This window comes from Amblyomma mixtum, chromosome 3 (genome assembly GCF_055824585.1).
Source record: "Amblyomma mixtum isolate Tamu chromosome 3, ASM5582458v1, whole genome shotgun sequence".
NCBI lineage: Eukaryota > Metazoa > Arthropoda > Arachnida > Ixodida > Ixodidae > Amblyomma > Amblyomma mixtum.
Window position 1 is genome coordinate 424,865,239 of NC_143014.1, and position 19,209 is coordinate 424,884,447.

The window sequence follows — 19,209 nt, forward strand, 5'->3', positions numbered from 1 at the left end:
CGCTTAGTTCTGGAATATGTTTGCTCACTATGGGACTCTGTGCATCACTTTGTCACCTGTTCTTGTATGCGCTATGTATTATTCTCCCCCACTGTTATGCCATTTGTGGCACTGTATTTAAATAAATAAATGATGAAAGGTTGTTTTTAATTATGGAGTACATATCAGCCAGAAATCTGTGCCTGCAGATATGGTCATTTCTGTGTGTAAGGCATGTAAGTTTTGTCAGGATGCCGCCACCTTTGCTAAGCGCTAACCGGTGGCAGCCTTTCACGGAAGATCGCGCCGATGCTGCGTGCGGCCGCTGGTTTTCGTGTGCAGAAAACATTCCACACCATCCAAGCTTTTAGTCTTACCTAGAGTCAATTTTTGGGCCATATAAAGCACAGGGGCACTTCGTGAGGTCAGCACGGACGGGTGTAACTTCTTATCTGCCGTTGGCCAAGAGCCGTACAAGTGCGCAGATTTTACAAAGTAGGTGCTCAAGGTTTTTCAGCTTGTAACATTTGATGGTCGACTTGACTGTGCATTAAACAAGAGAACCGAAGGCTGAAAAGAGCTTGTTGCCATCGTTTCCATGACAGAGGTTTTTCCACTCGTCTGGATGATTGCTAGCTACCACAAATGCTTTCTTTTCACAACCGCACCTCATGCCCTCACCGTGTGTTCATGCATGTCCGCATTGTTTTCTGACCGTGTTTTTGTTATTGGTGCCAGTGCATTGGCTTTCCATCTGGCCTGGAAGGATGGCATGGGGTGTGACAGATGGCACAGATGCGAGAAGTAGTAGAGGAGGTGGCATAAAAGCTAGGGCTCGTAATGGACAGGATAGTAGCATAGGCAGACAGCATTGTAGCAACGTGCTGTGAGCATTGTGGATGGTGAGCTTCACTCCAGCGATGAGGGAAGAAAGCAAACACATTGTCGAGTGGTGGAGTCAGCACTGGTGTCTGACTCGGTGCAAAAGCCTGTAAGTTATAAACATGGCCCTTGGGATTTTTGTTTTTTGGGTGTGCTGCAGAATCTCATTAATTCGGAGCCATCGATCTGCAGAAAAATGTTCCGTTTAATTGGGTTCTTTAATTACCCAAATCGAAGCAAGATGAAAAAGGCAAGTGCGAAACGTTGTTCCAGCGCTTGCTGCAAAGCTGTAGTTGACGTTTAATGATTAACTCCTATAGTGGGGGAACGTATTTGGACTCCTTGCACTCACAGCAGCACTGCTGGTCTCTCAGAATTCAGTTGTGCAGTTTTACTTTTGTTCACTCCTGCTTTGTCACTCCTCCTGGAGCAGTAGGATTGAGGTGTCCACTGACCGGCAGTTATGTGCCTTTCCTTTCCTCAAAATTGAGAGTCTAAACTTTTCACTTACACTTTCTCTCTCATTTGCACATCATAATAATTACTTAGGTACCCCCATAATTTCTTTTATTAAGCTGTAAAGATAGAAAAATACCATATTTTCTCTCCACTTTTGCAATTGAAAATTTGCTTTTTTTTAAGCATCCGCTTTTCTTAGTGTTTTCCTCAGTTTCACGCCGTCTGCAGTGCAGACTTGGCTATGCCTTGGTAGTGCACCAATGATATTATGATGTGTTTATTTTTTGATGGGAGCTTCTGTGGGGGTGGCATGCACGGCGAGCTAGGTGATGCGCCAAGATGCTGTATGGCCATGTACGCCCTTGAAAGGAACCCCGGGGGCTGTGGTGTTTGCTTTTTTGGCGTGCTGCTGTGTGCTAGTGTAGGCTTAGAATAAAAGTGGTGAGCACTCGAGCATTGGTGTGGAGCAGTGCAGTTTAAACCAGAATGCTATAAAGCATCCTCTACACTGAAGTGCTATGGAGAAAGCGGGACCTTTCGGACCTCCTAGCGATTTGCAAGCTCAAAATCGGGAGCAAAAATGCCTAACCGGTCGCACCACAGCTACTGCTTAAGCATATGCTACGCGCTCGTAACCATCCTGTCAGTTTTAACCTGGGGGGTGGGTGCAGGTTTCCAAGGTAAACATAGCCAGGCTTTTAAAAAACATGGGAGTGTCCTAGCCCAGTGAAACCGACTGAGATCTGTTGAGTCGCCTGGCCTAGTCTGTTGTAGTTTTTTGTTCACAAAAGTGTATAATTAGTAAGGACTCATTGGCTAATTTTTAATTATTGGTTTCAGAACAGTGTGTCAGTACAGAGGCTATAGATTTCCTTCAAAAACAGCTGACTGAAATGTTTGCACCAAGCTACCGTTTACGTAAAGTAGTTTTTTTTTACTGGCCTCATACCACAACTCTCTCAATAAAAAAGGGCTTCCACATGACTGACAACGGCCACTTCAATGCACCGAGATTCGTCTCAGAGAACAGAATCCACTTTTTTATGGAGTGCTTTCCCCGATGAGGCTTTGCCTGCGCACTGGAGCAGAGACGTGAGCCAGCAGTTGGTCACATGGTAGCTTTCTTTGAAAGCCAATAAATTAAGCTACGTAACTCGTGCCTTGATGGAAACAGCGCTGCTAGCTGTTTTTGAGACAATCTACAACTTTTGTATTGACACTTTGTTTTTCAAGCCAGTAGTTTAAAAGTTAGCTCATTAGTCTTTACTAAGTAACTTTGAAGAACGGAAAAACTAATGCAGCATGTACCGCTTGACTCTGAGAAACCTTCATTTGGTTTCACTGGTCTAAAGCACTGTCTTTTTTAAAAGCTTGGTTGCATTTAGCTGTTACGCCTGGTTTGTGTACGTTCATTTAATGGTAATGACAACTCTATAAAGAAACGATTATAGTAAATTGGCCATGGTAGCATGCATCCCACGGAATGGTGACAACGTGGCATGCGCGTCATCTAGGAAATATATTGGAAGACGATAAAAATGGCACTTTTTGAGGTGGCTCAGCCACCGAGCTTGTGAGCTGTGAGGAGGCGCCAACTTTTCTAAGACCGGGGAGGGGAGGCAAAGAGTATGGCGTACACAGCATTAAAAAAAAAAAAGAAAAAAGCTGGCCATGAACACGAAAGAAGGCAGTGTGGACCATTCGGAAAGGGAAGGCAATAAAAGAGAAGAGAGTAGGGAAGCAGAGAACAGGGCTAAGTGGGCAGCGTGAAGTAGCAGTGCAAAAAAGCAGAGCCGTAGGAGCACTGCATGGGAGGTTTTGTTGCATGCATATCTTGACAATTGCCTCTTAAGACACTGTAGCCACGGAAGGCAATACCATGTTCGCACAAAGGTATTGTTTTCATGCAGACTCAAATCTCCCCTCTTTATATTCGAGCAGACACGGTACTTCTTTGAAGACTTGGATGAAATCAAATATAGGACACTAAATGTAGTAGCTAGAAATAAATTTGTGCATAATGAGGCAATTTTCTAGACCAACGCTATGTGTTAGCAAGTAGCCTAATTACCGGGCAGCATTCGTAGAGCACAGAAGCACCAACAACTGGTATGGTAAAGGTTTTTGCTGGTTGGAGCGACTTTACTGTACAGGGGTTCTACTGTACTTGACTCAGGGAAGTCAATTTTTAGGTCTTGGACTGCTGTGCTGCTTTGTTTCATGTAGTGGCAGGTGCACTTAGTTCCTGGATTGATCCAACACCGCGTAGAACTAATGTAATGCTCATTCAAATACGCCCATTCTTGTGTTGGGAGCAATTATAGCTGTGTGAGTAGGGTCACCAGTTTGCTCCAGCAGGGCAGCGTATGCTCTTAGAGGCAGTTGGATGAGTGAACCCCTGGAGTACTTTTGTCCAAGGAGTGTGCTCTTCCGCTGTGTCCGCCAGCTGTTGAAGCAAATAACAGCATGAGAGCTGCTCGCCCTAGCCTCCCATCCCACTGCTCACTCGCCGTTTATGGACAGGCACTGCCCCTAGCAGGCTTCTGCAAGCCCACGGCGGGCTTACATCGCGCATCGCAACAGTGTTTCCTTTCTTTGCTGCATGGGGATTCTTCCTTTCTGGTTTGCAGCATTTTGTCCACTGACAATGCAGAGCACACTAGTGACTGAGAGTAGCGTAATGAAACGTGCTGACAGGCATTAAAACACCACCCAGTGAGCACCAGACAACTCTTGTTGTTTCACTTGTTGAGGATCTTTTCTTCGGGACCGAAAATGAATCCCAATATTAGGCCTTCGGTCTTCACGTTTTGGCCTTCCTGAAAATCTTCCTCCATCACACACCTAGCGTATTCATTCGAATATTGGTGGACCTTTTTTTACAGAAATATTGTCCGAAACAAGGGGGGTCGGCCTATAGTCGTGACCAAAGAAGGTATGCCTGCAGCAGTGACCAAACACGACCTGGCGTTCCGACTCGCCTCGCCATCCCAAATTTCAACACGGTCAGTGTAAGGCCGCTATAAATTCTTTGCCTCACCATCTTCCTTCAATTGAAGGCTTGCCAAAGTCTGAAGCGTGCAAATTTTATGTTCGATGCACCACTTAAGAAATTCTAGTAACCTCAAAAAATTAGGTCCTTCTAGAAATGGGGCTTGACCTACTGAAAACGTCGATGTGCATTCATGGTTTTTTCGCTCTTACTTGCAAACTTGAATTCACATGCTATATCGGTCTCAAACAATCCACACTCATGGCCCTTTAAATAGTGGGTGAATCTCTCCAATTTTCTACCTTCTGTCATCTCTTGTTAGCTATGGGCTCTACTGGTGCGATTTTGACCCTATCTGAATGCTTGCATTTCTGACTTTTCCTTTGTTTTGGTGAGAAACTCTGACCAAAGTGTGAAAGTGAAGAAAGAATGCACAATAATAAATGGCCAATAAAACAGTTGTTTCTGGGTGCTTGGAACATGACCCTAAAGAGCAGCTTAGTGTTGGTGTGGGCTACTTACGCTCTGCCACCATGTGTAAAGTGCAAATCAGTTTGAGTTTGGCCCTAAAAAGGGCAAAAGGCTCCCGGCATGTTGGCTACTCTGCATTGTTTGCGGCCTTTCATCAGTTGGCAGTCTCTGATCACATGGTAACGGTGTGGGTAAATGGTTGACCGTGCTTTGCTGGGTAGCAAGGACAGTGAGCACAGTCTTGAAGTTGGCTCTGCCAGGAATTGTGAAAGTATGCACAGGAAAGTGATGGAAGAAGTTCAGTGGGTTTTGTTGAGAACTGGCAACAACACTGAAGGTTAATCCTTGTGGAAACACCAGAGGTGCAGTAACCAAGTCTGTCTGGAAACAACTTTTTCTTCGATTTTGCAGCTTGATGGCAATGAATTTGCTTTTCTGTATGTTGGGTTGAAAACTGTGTCATTGCCTGAAAATACTATTTCGTAACTCTTCGGCCACGGGCTTGGCAAAATTTTTCTACAGTTAAACCTCGATTTAACGAAGATGGTATAATCGGAAGTTTTATTCCACAATATTGAAATTTTGCTACATTGAAATTCGTCATCTAGCATACGAAGCATCTGGCAAAAACGCTTTGGAGGTGACTCACGGGAAAAACCTTCATTTGTGATTAAAGTGGTTGTTTACTTCTGCCCTTACTTCGCCAGCAGCAACGGCTTTACGCTCTCTTGTTTCTGTTGCAAGCTTGTGAGCCGCCTCAGCTTGTCTGTCACGCTGACCATCTCGTGGTTGACAGCGACGACACACCCATCCCGAGTTTTGATTTCACTGTCATCATCGTCCTCTTGTAAGTGCTCCAAGCACACAGCCGACACGACAAAGCGTTCGGTCGCTGCAACGCCTGCAACCTCATGGCTGCCTGGGCCAGCCTCGTAGTTTGCCCCCCTTCTTACTTTCCTTTCTTTCTCTATGTCGGCGAGAGCGTGAAGAGTGTCTGTCAATCACCAACTAGTGAAATGAAACCATCTCGTATTTTCTGCCATAAGCGCGAGTGTGCATCTTTTTGCACATACGCACATCGTCTGGGTGAGAAGTGAGGTTGTCAGGTGTGAAGCGCATGACAGGCTTCACAGCCTGTGACGTAGCACCCTTTCAGTCCTTTTACCAAGCTTTGGGCAGCACGCCAGCTTTGAGCCCAGGCAGCACGTCGCATTCAGTGGCAATTACACTTCGTTACATTGAGGATTTTGTTGCGCTGAAGTTTGTTACATCGAGGTTTAACTGTATTCAATTTTTCTCTCTGCGTGATGAGGGGAACCAAAATTATAGGGCTAGATGTTGACTATTTTGAGGTTAGCCACTTTTTTAAGCATTAAAGGGACACTGAGGACAAATTTCGTTGTTAGCCAAATTTTTGTATACAAAATCCAACACTTTGACATTGCATGGCTTTTTTCTCACTTGTCTGGCAGCATTTATTGCCAAGAGATTTGGATTCAAAGTTGGAAAAGTTTTCCCTACCGTGGGCTGCGATTGCTGGTGGCGAGTGTTGCAGGCATGTTTTATCACTCGTCACTTTGCTTTGCAGCAGCCTTCCGTGGATCTCATTCTTGATCCCAACAAAGAATTTCTCGCTAAGAACTCCGGCCCAGCCCCCCCTCAGTGTGTGTGATGCTTTTGAGGGATGTGGTGGTTGGACTAGCTGTATACAAGGGCGTCCGCAGAATTTTTTGCAGGGGGGGGCCCGTTGGTGCCCCGGGGGGGAGGGGGGGGGGTATGTTCGTAGCAAAAAGGCGCTATTTGCGGAGTAAATTTATTTATTTATATATAAATAAGAATTAAACAAAATGCACACATGAAAGAAAAATTACAAACAGCAAATTAAAGCGCGGCTAGGAGAGGTACATTGGAGTTTATCAACGAAGAAACAACTAAAATTAATAAAAAATGCAAAAAGATGCTATATTACTTCGTGGAGAAGAGTGCTCAGTCTTGCTGCATACGGGTTCTCGACTCACCCGGTTTGATGACCAGCACACAGCACAATATGTTCACAAACACGCAACTACAGTCACTCAGTCAGTCTTCCTTGAACAGCAACTGTATGCGCCTCGGAGTTTTCTGGGCGAATTGCGTAATTACACGTGTGATAAATTCACTTCTGTGCTTCATTACACGCTCTCGGTGCACACTCATCATACACATTGATTGGAAAAACTGTTGAACGCGTACGTTGAAAACAAAAGATGACTATATATACAACGAAAACTTATTTACAAGATGAATGCACGCTCGCAGCTTCATACACCTCGCTCCATCTTGCTTGCGCATCCGCACAGTCGAGCAACCGCACACACACTGCTCGCCGCTCGTCGTTTTCTCGTCCGCTGTCTTGGTTGTTCTCAGCTTCGCTGACAACCGGCCACTAAAAACACCCAAGCACAAACACAGAGGCGCGCACACGTGCAAGGGCTTACTTGCCGCAGTATCCCTGAATGCGCACTTTGGGGGTGAAAGGAACGCCGCGCAACTTCCGAGGGGAAGGGACACTCGCCACTCCGGTCGGAAAATTTGTTTTTGTGTTTTTATGGGGTTCAGAGCCCCAAAACGACTCAGGCTATCAGGGACCGAGTAGTACAGAGTTCCGGATAATGTCGACCACCTGGGTCTCTTTACCATGCACTGACATCGCACAGTACATGGGCGCTGTTGTGATTTGAGGCCCAGCCAGAGTTGACAGGCGAGCCAGGCAGGCGCCATCGGGCTGCGTTGACCAAAGGCGCTGGTTTTCGCAGAAGACGCAAAGAACGCTGGTGTGGGGGCGCCTCGGGAGACTGCGTCGCCGTGAACAAAAGCAGCTAATCCCCTTTGCCGGAGATTCTGAAAGCGGCGCTTCTACCGAACTGCGCTACCCGTGGATCGGAGGAGACAGCGAGCGGCGGCGGCGCCAACTCATCTTCCGCTTGCCCCTGAGCAGCCCGACAAAGCGGGGGTGGACATGGCTGATTTGTCCTTCCCTCCTTAAGAATTCATCGGTGACCGGCGTAACGATAGGCGAAAACAAGATGCCCCGTGCACTGTCTGCCTCCTATCTCTCTAGAGATCAAAGAAACAGACACCCATCTCAAGGCGGCTCGAAACACATGCTCGCCGGTGCCGCTGTATGTCTGGAACAGGTCGCCCTTCAGTAGAGCTAACGATGGCGTGGTTTGAAAACGGCGTAACGACGCACGCCCGGACGCGGCATTTCGCAGATGCGACCATGCGGGGCTGCTTTTACCCTTTTGACTGAGCGCACCACCGCCCCTGGCGGGCGGCCATCACTCATGGTTCGTGTGAGTGATTTTCCAGGGGGGTGCAGCCGCCCCCCCCTTGCCCCCCCCCTCCGGACGCCCATGGCTGTATACCAAAAAATATCCAGGCATCGACGAGCCAGCAGTGTCGGCAGTAAGCAAAGCTAGTGGTGGTGCAGCTGTCATTGCCAAACCACCGTAATGACTGATGAATGAGCGACCGGCATGTATGGCCGTTTTTAAATTCTGCAATGGTGGCCCTCGCAACAGTGGTTATGCAGCCAAGCATCTTGGTATGTTTGCAAAGCAAGCACGCGGAACGGTGTATTTGCTAACATGGAGGCTCGTGCAGCACACGCGCATGATTGAAACTAATGCATAGCAGAGGAAACCTAGTCGATAAGTCGCATCGTCAGAGTGTTGACGTTTTGACCTGGAGGGCATTGTGTTCCGGTAGAGGTACAATACTCGCAGAACTGCTGTTGTCGTGCTCCAGTGAGGGCTGCTGTGCACTTGTTGCTGGTAGTGTAGATGGAACCGCGTCTTGGGGCACGTTGTGAAGCATCCACCGAGCAGATAGCCTTCACGATGTAAATGCAAAGAGCAAACTTGTGCATACAGCGATACCCTATTGCCTTTCATAGTGGCAAAGCATTCAGCCAAGTGATCCACCACAGCTCATTTAGTGGCATTCAGTAATGCACCACCCCCACCGGCAATGCTACTTCCCTGTTATGACTCTGTACGGCTGCCAGGACAGCCTACGTCACATTGGTCGACCTTTTTCCTCGCAACAGCCTTCATCTTCATTGCTGTTAACAGCACTGAAGTGTTGTTAGTCAAAGGGAAAACAGACAACGCAGTACATCCACATACCTTGGCTATGAGTGGCACGCACAGCACAGTGTGGTATGCAGTGCTCCAACTCAAGGTAAACTACAGTAAAAGCCAACAAAATTGGCGTTGCAGGTGTGTGCCAAGGCATGAACCGTCCAAGGAGCACTTGAGAGGGGCGCTTCGATTACCTCTGCTGCTTCGCACTTGTAAACTGAGGCGCATCAAAAAACAAAACCTTGTGTGGGCACATAACGTGGATAGCCATAAAGCACCGAGATACTAAACTGGTTGCGTGTGGCACTGCCAAGTTTAGGTTTTTTTGGCTTCCAGCATTTAGGTTATCTTTCCTTTTCCGCATTGCTTGCATGATAAAAGTGCACTAGCGATTGTGAAACAAAACTTATTTCAATATTCAATATTCAGACGTGTAACCTTCATGCACATTTGTGAGCCTCAGAGATCGGTGCTTTCAATGGCATGCTTGTACTTAAGTTTGGCCTGTGTTTCTCTTTTGAACCTTACAAGAGCTTTGTTTTCAGTAAGAGTAGCCTTTTTTTTTATGTTTGGGAGCTGGTATTCTATTGATACAAGCCAACCTCGGTGTCCCCTTAAAGAAGGGGAAACATGGGAGCCTGGTTACCGCTCTAACAGGAATTTCAGCACCCTCCTTTCTCCTCTCTGCGAACCATAGTGCCAACCTACACAACCACAATCTCAGGATTTTAAATAACGGCTGTTGCTGTTGGAAATTTTGGGAATGTCTAAAGGTTTATCTTCCAACAGTACCTTGCTTTTACGTGTTGAAATTAGTTGCGCCTTATTGTCAAGTCCTGAAGACATAGCTAAAGGTTGGACTTTCGGTTTAAACTGAATATATATGCGGGCACATAGTGAAAGCATGACCTCATTGAGGTTTTACCTGGTGGTTGCTTGCATAAGTTAATGTACTGACTCGTTATTAGTGAACACTGATCTTTAAGGCTTCAGCAGCTTTCTGGGTTTTTGTTGTTGACTGACGAATGATGCGGCCAGTGGCGAGATACAGAAAAGCAGGCGTCTCGCAGCGTCTCTGGCACTCTAAATGTGAAACTGCCTACATGACCGCCGAAATCAATACTCGTCTGTTCACTGTTTTCACCAATGTTGAAGTCTGCGGCAGCTTGCTGTGATAGCTTTAGTTGCTGAGTGATGGATGATGCGGCTAGTGGTGAGACTTTGTTCCGCGCATGTGGTGCTTCCATGCATGACTGCGGGACAACATGCTTGTGATGTTTGCTGTGTCTGAGTTTTGCAGCGCCCTTCGTGTCACATTCTGTGTGAATGGTTGCAGCCATAACGGCCAAACTGGGCGATGTGCCATGGTGTAGTGTAGTTGAGAGCTGTAAGCAGGTCGCTGGCTTGAGGGAAGGGGTTGTGGTGTATGTTTGAGGCAGAGGAGGAGTTCAGCTAATCCTCTTTCCCCCCCCCCACAGCAGCCCCAGCAACCAGCGTTGAGTACGGGGGGCCTGGGCAACTGCCCTCCTTTCCTCAACGGCTTCCCAGGCGGAGCAGCTGGTGCCATGCTTGGAGGAGCTGGGCAGCTCTTCTCCTCCCGGGTGGCCGCCGAGGCAACCCACCAGCCTCAGGTGAGGGGCCACTATTGGTCTTGGGGCAGCAAGGAACGCCTGTGGTATCAGGCTCGCAGTGTGAGCCCCATTAGCCCCGTAACAGACACTTCTTTTTTTTTTTTTTTCCGAATGTGGTACCACAATGGTCATTTAGTACCTGTGCTGCAATTTATCTGCAAACCATAAAAATGCTCTGGACAAGCCCTACTCTCCTTAAACTGGACACAGAGACCCAGAAAACTCGCAGTAAATTGGACTCGTCAGGGGCGAGAAATGACGAGCGTAGCTCGTTTGGGTCTGCTATAGGCATTATATGACGGCTTTAGTTTTGCGAAACGTATTGAATTCATTGCACTGCAAGTCCTACGATGGGCCCATAAATACTGAAAAAACAAAGCCATGCTGCAAGAAACTGCTGTACTAGGTAGCTACACAAGGCTGGCTTTCAAGGCTTTGTTTCTGTCATGTGCTTTTCTCTTGCCCTTGTGGCGCAGCAGATGCAGCTGCTAGTTTATTATATGTGATAATTCTGTGGCATGAAACTACAGAAATGCCACAGGAGTGCTTGCATTCTCCAGTTTCCCTGGTTCCAGTATTCTCCATAAGCTGTTTCATGTTGCAGTGGTTGAAAAGGCAATGAGTGCCACCAACTGTTCAGTTTCTTATCCAGTTTCTTGCTCTGTTGTTTTGGTGTTTACAGTTTACATGCTCAACACAGTTGAAAGCTACCTCTCTAAATGCACCTCCAGGGTACATGTAGGAAGCATCTTATGGAGACAGTTCATACATTAAAGCTTGGTGGGGTGCTTTGCTGTACACTTTTTGTTGTTAAAATGAGCTCGCTAGGAAGCATGCTGTCCAGCTCTGTATCATACTCTTTGTATGTCAGTGAGTGAATAACATTAATTAAAATTGGGACCACTACTGCGGTGGCTCAGTGGTTATGGCACTCGGCTGCTGACTTGAAAGATGCGGGTTTGATCCTGACCGTGGTGGTCGAATTTTTCGATGGAGGCAAAATTCTAGAGGCCCGTCTACTGTGCGATGTCAGTGCACGTTTGCATAGCTGATCCAATGAGGACAAGACTACTGAGTGTGTTTTCCACTGCCCCTACCCACGCAATATCAACTCGGTGCACTCTGTCATTGGGTTTGTGCGAGCAATATAATTCTCAGTGCTGCTTTTCTGACTTGAAATGAGCCCCCATTGCTAAACGTCAGGCTGCCAGTCCAGCTGCAGAGCCTAGCAGACCACTGTTTTCTTAGTTGCTGGGGAGAGGAGGTGCACTGTGAGGTGCATCACTGTGGAGCTGATGAAAAGCCCATTGGTGCATTGATATATCATAGCCGTGCTTTAAGTTCTGGGTTTTTAGTGAGATGCAAATAACAGTTCCATCATAAGGTAATAAAACAAATTAATATACTCCGTAAAGACTGTATGGAGCTGGTACACTGTGAACTAAGGAATAATTGGCAGTCGACATGAAATAATGAACTAAAGAAGCATGCATGACATTTGCACTAACATGAGCTCTGAATCTAGAGTTCAAACCTGTTTCAGCAGTGTAGGAGCATAAAAAAATGTTTGCATTGGTAACACACCTAGCAAACCTTCATGCCAGCAGAACACGAAAAACAGACATGTGAGCTATGCAAAAATGTGGTCACCACAAACCAGAGCCTTTTTTCATACAAAGAAGTAGAGAAACTAAGGAAACGGCGTTTCTTTTTATCGATTTTATGATGAACACGTCCTGTTCCACCCTAGCTTACTCCTAGAAGGAAATGTAGTTGTTGATGACTTTTGCTTTCCTTAAAGAAGCACAGCTCCTGAACAGGTTATTATATTTTAAATAACTGCTTTCACTCTAACCTTGGGTTTGGTGCATGATAGCCTAAGTCACTTGTGTGCAATCTATCTCGATCGATTGGCTCTCCGCTCAGTGAGCTTCGATGCGGCGGCAGAGGCCACTTCACCTCTCGCTTCATTCAGCGTACGAAATGGGGAGGCATGCTGTTCTCTGCACAGGCACTGCCAAGGGTGGTGGTTACTGAAAACATTGGCAGCAACTGGGTCAGCTCTGAGGATAGAAGATTCCATGCAGTGCAGTGCACTTCTGAATGTATGCATGGCATGATAGGCGTCATGGTGCTGTGACTGAAAGAATTTGGCTCCAGGATGGTATCAGTGGTTGCAGGTTGATAGTTTATCGATGCATTTGCACAGACTTGAACTCTGTTTCAGCAGTGCATGCTCAAGAAACAGCAGGCCTCAGAGGTGAGCCAGCCAGCTGGCAAGCATTGTGAGAGTGACCTTGTGATTAAGAGCAGGGGAGCTTTGTTTGCCGGGTTGCTCTGCAGTGATCTGCTGGGTGCAAGTGCTGCTTTGTTGTTGTGCATGGCAGGAGGCAACACCCTGGTCCCCGCACAAGCTGATGGGCAGTGCGCCTGGTGACTCCTTGCACCACCATGCTGGACACCACCCTCACCACCCACAGCAGCAGCCACCACACCACGCCCATGTGGCCACCGCCAAGCTGGTGGGTCCCCTTTGCCCCAAATGAGTGGTGGTCAAAAACAGCATACCCTCACTTTATCAAGTGCTGTGGAATTTGGGATTTGTAATAGCTGCTTGGCACCATGTGCATGCTTGCATTGGACCAAGCAGAGGCCCGCTGCAACAGCAAAAGATTCCTGCACTGTGCAGCATGGTAGCAGCTGCTGTTCACATGAGCGCAGACTAGTCTCCAGGAGACATCGTCTGCAATTATTGTGCATCTCTGCTGGATTGCCCTCACAAAAGCCACAAAAGGAAGAAGCAACTCATCTTGGTTCCAGTTCTGCACAGCAAAAAACCGTATTTACTCCCTCAGTTTGCAGACTGTTTTCTTTAAATGAAGGCTTCAAAAAGGAGGTCACAGATTACGTGAGGATTTTGTGAACAGGTCATAAAAAACTCTACAAAGGCCATAACGCGCAGTATATACTTTATATTGGCTCCTATATGTAGACCCCAACTCGTATCCCTCGCTGGCTCAATAATAAAAAAAAAGACTCCATATGTGACTCATAACCCCTCCCCATGTTATGTAGTTCCCCGGAGGATGGCTTAACAGTGCATGTGCAGCTCAAAGCAATAAACACTCAGCAATACAATAGCAGAGGCAGCAGGCAGAGGCAAACGGTGACAAAAGGTGATAAAACGGTTCCCTCGCGTACAGCCCAGCTGACTAGAGGCAAACCGAATGAAAAACTGTTAGGTAGTTTCAGATTTCAACGTGTGCTGGAGGTTGTCGGAAGTTTGCTCTCACAGCTCTTCATCTGGGAATGCGACCGTCAGCACGAGCAAGCTGGGTAAACAGCATGCAGTTCATCTCCTTGCCACTCTTACTTTCTACAACTGCACATGGTGAAGCAGCTGTGCCGATCTTCCCAAGCCTTTTGTTGCGTGCATTGGCACAGCAGGGAGTGTAAAATGTGCGAGTAAAAGTTTTTGTTATAAATCGGGCTAATAAGTTAGGGGTGCGCAGATTATGCTCATAAATAGAGTAGTTGCAAAAAGTCGGTAGATAGGGCTGGCATGTGCCTCAGTCACTGCGCACACATTCTAGATTCTTTTTTTTTTTTTTTGTTCATGGTAGTACTCTGCATCGCTTGAGACATTATTGAAGGTATTTTACCAGTTGGCTGATTGGCTGTCCTAACACGATCATTCACAGCTGCTTCATTGTTCTGTGGGACTTCCCACTATCAAAGGCTTACCGTTCAAATGCGTCATTCTGCAGGGCCCACAATGCAGTGGAGCCTTATTAATTTAAAACCCCACTTGGCTTTGAATGTTGTAATCGAAGAAATGTTTCTGTTAAGTTGGTTTTTCAAATTTTTCTGAAAAGGAAGGAAAAGAAGACAAAAGCAAGTAAGTTTTTTGCGTGCACATGTCACCTGTATGTGTAGTGTGATTATCTAAAGTCATTTGTGTGGGATTTCTTGTTGCGGTCTTGGCAACTCAGATTTTGTTTTGAAGCAGGTCTGTGCTTCATATTTGTCACTTCTCATCAAAGGTGTGTTAGGCACTCAGCGCTGCTGCAATAAGGCTTGTCATTGTCATTGTCATTGCAATAAGGCTTGTCGGGTAGGCTTGTCATTGCCGGTATTGTTGGCTGCCGGAACCCTAGTTGCACTGGTTGCAGCATATGCGTGTCGTGTTCATGCACCTCCTTTGATTTTTCATTATTCAGGTTTAACTATACCATGAGTTGCCGAACCCATGGCTCTACACATCTGCCACTTCAGGGGCATTGCCGTCAATATATAGCATGTCTGAAACATGACAGCAGCAGAGGAGCAGTATTGAAATTGAAACAGACTGCCCTGACAGCAGGTTTCAGTCTCAACCAGTCGCTTGCTAAATATGGTTCAGTAGCATGCGGAGGGAAAAAAGGGGCTGTTGTGGAGCAGTAGTCTCGCAGTAGCCAATGGTTTCTTGTTGTCCTTGCTGCTCTGTAGTTTCAGTTTTACTTTGGTGAAAGCTTCTCTGTTGGTTACTTGTGAGGGAATGAGCATTTGCTGCCATTCACCAGGGCAGTGCCGGCAAAAGTGTACAAGGTGTCCTCAAGGAAACACATGCACCTGCTGCTGTGGCAGTGTATTGTTTGTGCTACCTGGTTGGTACTGTGGCAGTGGTACAAAGTCTTACATGCATTTTGGCAAGAATCTCTCCACAAAACTAGCGGCAAATTCGAATGAGTTGCATTTCATTGTGCTAAATGCTTCAGATGAGTGGTCTCAAACTTGCATCATAAAAACAGTACGTAGCTCTGTGGGTTGCTTCATGGCACATTGGGCGTTAGAGAGAGAGAGTTCCTAACTAAACACCAATACAGTGTGCTTTGTTCTTATACAGAAGGCCAAGTACAGACAGAAATGAAAGTTTTGAAATGGTTTATCAAGGTGCATGAGGTTTGCCTGGAAGCATGCTAGTGCTTCAATTTGTTACGAGGGGTGGAATGTTCTGGCTCTGACGACTGCCATAGCAAATTACGGGTGCTCATCATTTATGGTTTGTGAAACCATGTGTTCATGTTCTACGAAGAAAGCAGCTGCTAGTGGAAAAAAAGACCAAGCAACACCTAGCAAAGAAAGGGCATGCAACATTGGACAGGGCGGGCAGGTCCTGTGCTGCCATGTTTGGGTGAGATGGGGAGACAGTCTGTCATACCATGCTTGATACATCCAGAAATGAGTCATGAAAAAATTTGGGAATAGAAGGTTAGCGCCAAAGTGGGCTGTGCAGCTCTACGCTACATTCAGGAGACTCGTGCTCTGCAATCACTGGTGTATCCTAACTGCAAGGATGTGGTCTTGTTTTGCCAAGTCTTGTCTTCTGGAGAGAGCACCCATGCTGCAAGGGCAAGTTGAAGGGAAATACTCTTATTACTGTCAGGTTTGAACCCTTGCTGCCTCGTCACATCTGCACGCAGAAGAAAGAATTGCTCACATTGAGGCACAGGTTCATTGGTGCCATCGTCATCGTCACAGCAACGGCTGTGTACTTTGTTTCTTAACAGACCATCTTGGGCTTGGTTCTCGTCTTAGCTTTGTCATGCTGCTTAAAGGTCGTGTGTGGCTCCCCAGGCAAATGCTGCATGCTTTACTCTCACATTTGCCACTGCTGATTGATTGTGAGTAATGCCCTGGATGAGGCTTGATGGACCTTGTTCTTAAGTCTCGCTCTCCATTGTAGTTAAGGAATGTGAGCGGCATCTGTTGTTGAGCACACTGGTGTAGATATCCCTCGCTGCTGTTGGAAATGTGGTTGTCAGGTCTGCAGCGTATTTTGGTGGCCTGCGTTGCATGCCGGTGAGGCCAATTGTAACTGTGTGTTGTGTTGCCCTGCATTGCAGCCTTGGCAGAGCTGGACGCACCACCAGACGTGATTCGGTCCCCCGGTCCCTTCCATTGAGTAGCCGTCACCATCCCGACCACATGAGGCGGGCATGTCCAGCAAGTCCCCTGGACAGGGGAAGGGAAACAGAAGGAGGAACCCGTTTATATATATTATAAATATATATACACACATACACACACACACACCAGATACCGACACCACACACACACACATACACACACACAATTGTACCAGACACACAAACGCACATGCATGGAGACAACACATAGCGAGAGATTAGAAAACTACCGGACAACCCACCGGTATGGGAGGAGCTAAACTTTGGGCGGGCAGGCTGCAGCGCTGTTAATAAATGAAAAAAATAAAAGCAGGTTCAAAAAAGCTCATTGTGTTGTGCTGTGCTTGCCAGGTGTGATCGCAGGTCTGATGACCAGTGCTCACACTGACGAAGAGAAGTCTCTGGTGCAGCCTTTTAGCTGACTTTGTTTGCTATAGAGGCATTGCTGATGCACTGTGGCTTTCATTGACAAAGTGCTGAAATGCATTGTTGAAATGGCTCAAAGTGGTGGAATGGCCTAGTTTTTCACCGTTGAGAAGCTGAAGAGTTTAATGGGGAATGCCACGATCGTCCGTTCGGACAAACCTTATAATCCATCATGAAGTAAAATCTTTTGTCTAGGAGTGGCATACATGCAGACTAAAATTACGCTTGATGTGCCACCCTCTGCCATGTGTGGAGTGCTGCCGAGGTGGCAAGCAAAGTGAAAAGACCATTACATTCTTGGTAAGTGGTGTGAGGGTATCACTTCTTGATTGGGAAGCGAATGCAAATACAGCAGTACTAACTCTGACTTCAAGGGAATGGCAAAACTTACAAATTATCCGAAGGTTGGAATTATCCACTGCCCCCCCCCCCCCCCCCCCCCCCAAAAAAAAAAAACTATTGAGGTAAGCGTGAGTAAAATTTATTTGATGCTTGTCACCTGTTATGACTAAAGCTTCGACAACAGCGATGAGAAGCATAACTGCTTCGTAACAGTAAGGGTCTCCATGACCTCTGTGTGCGACGGCTATGCTGTGGGCTGGCGATGGAGCTCCGAAAACGGAACTGCGTCGCCGTACTTCATACATGAGCGTAAGATGGCTAATGCCTACCGTTGCACACGTGTTAGAGGAACGCAGGAAACTATGTAAAATGCCGTTCAGGCCTGAGGGATGTTTAAACGATCACTCGGCGTTACACGGTCGCCTCAACACAGTGCTGAAATTGAAAACTGGTTTTTGAGGAAAGGAAATGGCGCAGTAATTCTCATCTAGATGGACACTATGACAGAGCCATTGGAGGAAGGTGGGAATGAAAGAATAGGTGCTATAATAATTTTAACCACCTGGGGATGTGCTTTGACATCACACAGCACAAGGGCCTCTTGACGTCGTAGGCTTGCATGGGCATTTGCCGGGAGTGCGGTGACAGTCAAAATTAATGGTGGTGATTGAATTGACGAGGCTTTCATGTAATAAAAAAAGAAAAGGGTTGCTTATTGAACTGCATAGCAGTATTTATCCTGATAGTTTAAATTCATTGCAATTTTTTCACAAACGGCCATTAGGAAAAAAACTCTTTTACTCGTCTGCAAAATTTATTATATCCACAAGGCCGTCCAGCCTTTGAAAGTAAGCAAGGAGGATGAGGGAAACCTAGTAGTAAACATTATATGGTAGACAACTTGGGTGCAGTTTTTTAAATAACAGTTGTGTTCAGTGAAAAAGGCTGCTGCCATGTACAGTACGGATGTCAAGCACTGTACTGTTTCCAGATGTCTATTGGCAGAGTGACTTCGGAAGTTGCTGTCTGAGCAATACGGTGCGGCGTATTTGTTGGTAAAACTCGAAAATGCTGCTCGTGAAATGAAGAGCGGTAGCTTGGACTACAACGCGAGAGGACCAACCCTTCGTACTCCGTTAGTATTTAGACTGTATTTTGGCATTCTCTAAACTGATATGAATATTACGGTGGGCTACATGCCTCTCAGTAAATAGGGAGACTAACAGTAATAGTTAGGTAAAACAGTCAACTATTCAATATGGGTTAACCAGCCTACTAGTTCGCACGTCTTAGTCGTATTCTGATGTGCTACACTGCTTGCAACGCCATGCCGAAAAAAGCGCTCTTCTTCCTCAATAAACCTATTTTTAAAAAATTGCAGAACATCTTAGGCGAACCACCCAGTGTATATCTTTTACCATGGCCGCAGCTTTACAGTTGGCGCCCATTTGATTTCATCAGCAACGCGTGATAGGAAGTTGTCAAGTGTGTTGTGGCAATATGATGTGCCGCGTGGTGCTGCACATCATTTGGTGATCTGCGTGGGTAGTGACTAATGTACCCTTCAGGAAATTTTCAGAGAATTTTTGGTATAAAATCCAGCTTAAAGGAAGAAGTCATCTTTGTAAGTTTTCGGGGAGTTTTAAAAATTTCAGGAAAAGGGGGATTTTTTTTTCAGATATTTTTCGGCTGAAGATAAAGGTAAGTTAGTGCAAGACATAAACAAAGAACTGTGCAATCAGTGCCAGCATGAATTTTTTTTTTTTTTGCGCCCGCTTTCAAGCCTTAAGTGCACCAGTTGCTACCACTGCTACCTCGAAAAATTTCACCCACCCTCTCTTGTCAAGGATAAGGCCTATACAATGATAGTACTGCACCTCCCATGTCGTTACCTTGTCAATAGGCAGTTTGAGCTATCCTCGCTTCTTTGATAAATTACTGCCTCTAAAGCTGCT

General features: G+C 46.4%; 1 protein-coding gene across 21 annotated transcripts in view; it reads left to right on the top strand.

Moving 5' to 3' along the window:
• mask (multiple ankyrin repeats single KH domain) overlaps positions 1-16,814 on the top strand; it is a 120,855-nt gene extending 104,041 nt beyond the window's left edge. For 16 of the 21 annotated variants that reach the window (XM_089584975.1, XM_089584980.1, XM_089584981.1 and 13 more), the window contains 4 exons: positions 4,206-4,331; positions 10,386-10,538; positions 12,926-13,060; positions 16,424-16,814. In XM_089584975.1, the coding sequence (XP_089441101.1) occupies positions 4,206-4,331; positions 10,386-10,538; positions 12,926-13,060; positions 16,424-16,456 (447 nt within the window). In that variant the 3' untranslated portion in view covers positions 16,457-16,814. The remainder of the gene's footprint in view (positions 1-4,205; positions 4,332-10,385; positions 10,539-12,925; positions 13,061-16,423) is intronic. The other 5 variants (XM_089584977.1, XM_089584978.1, XM_089584979.1 and 2 more) reach the window with 5 other exon arrangements.
• Positions 16,815-19,209: the final 2,395 nt, after the last annotated feature.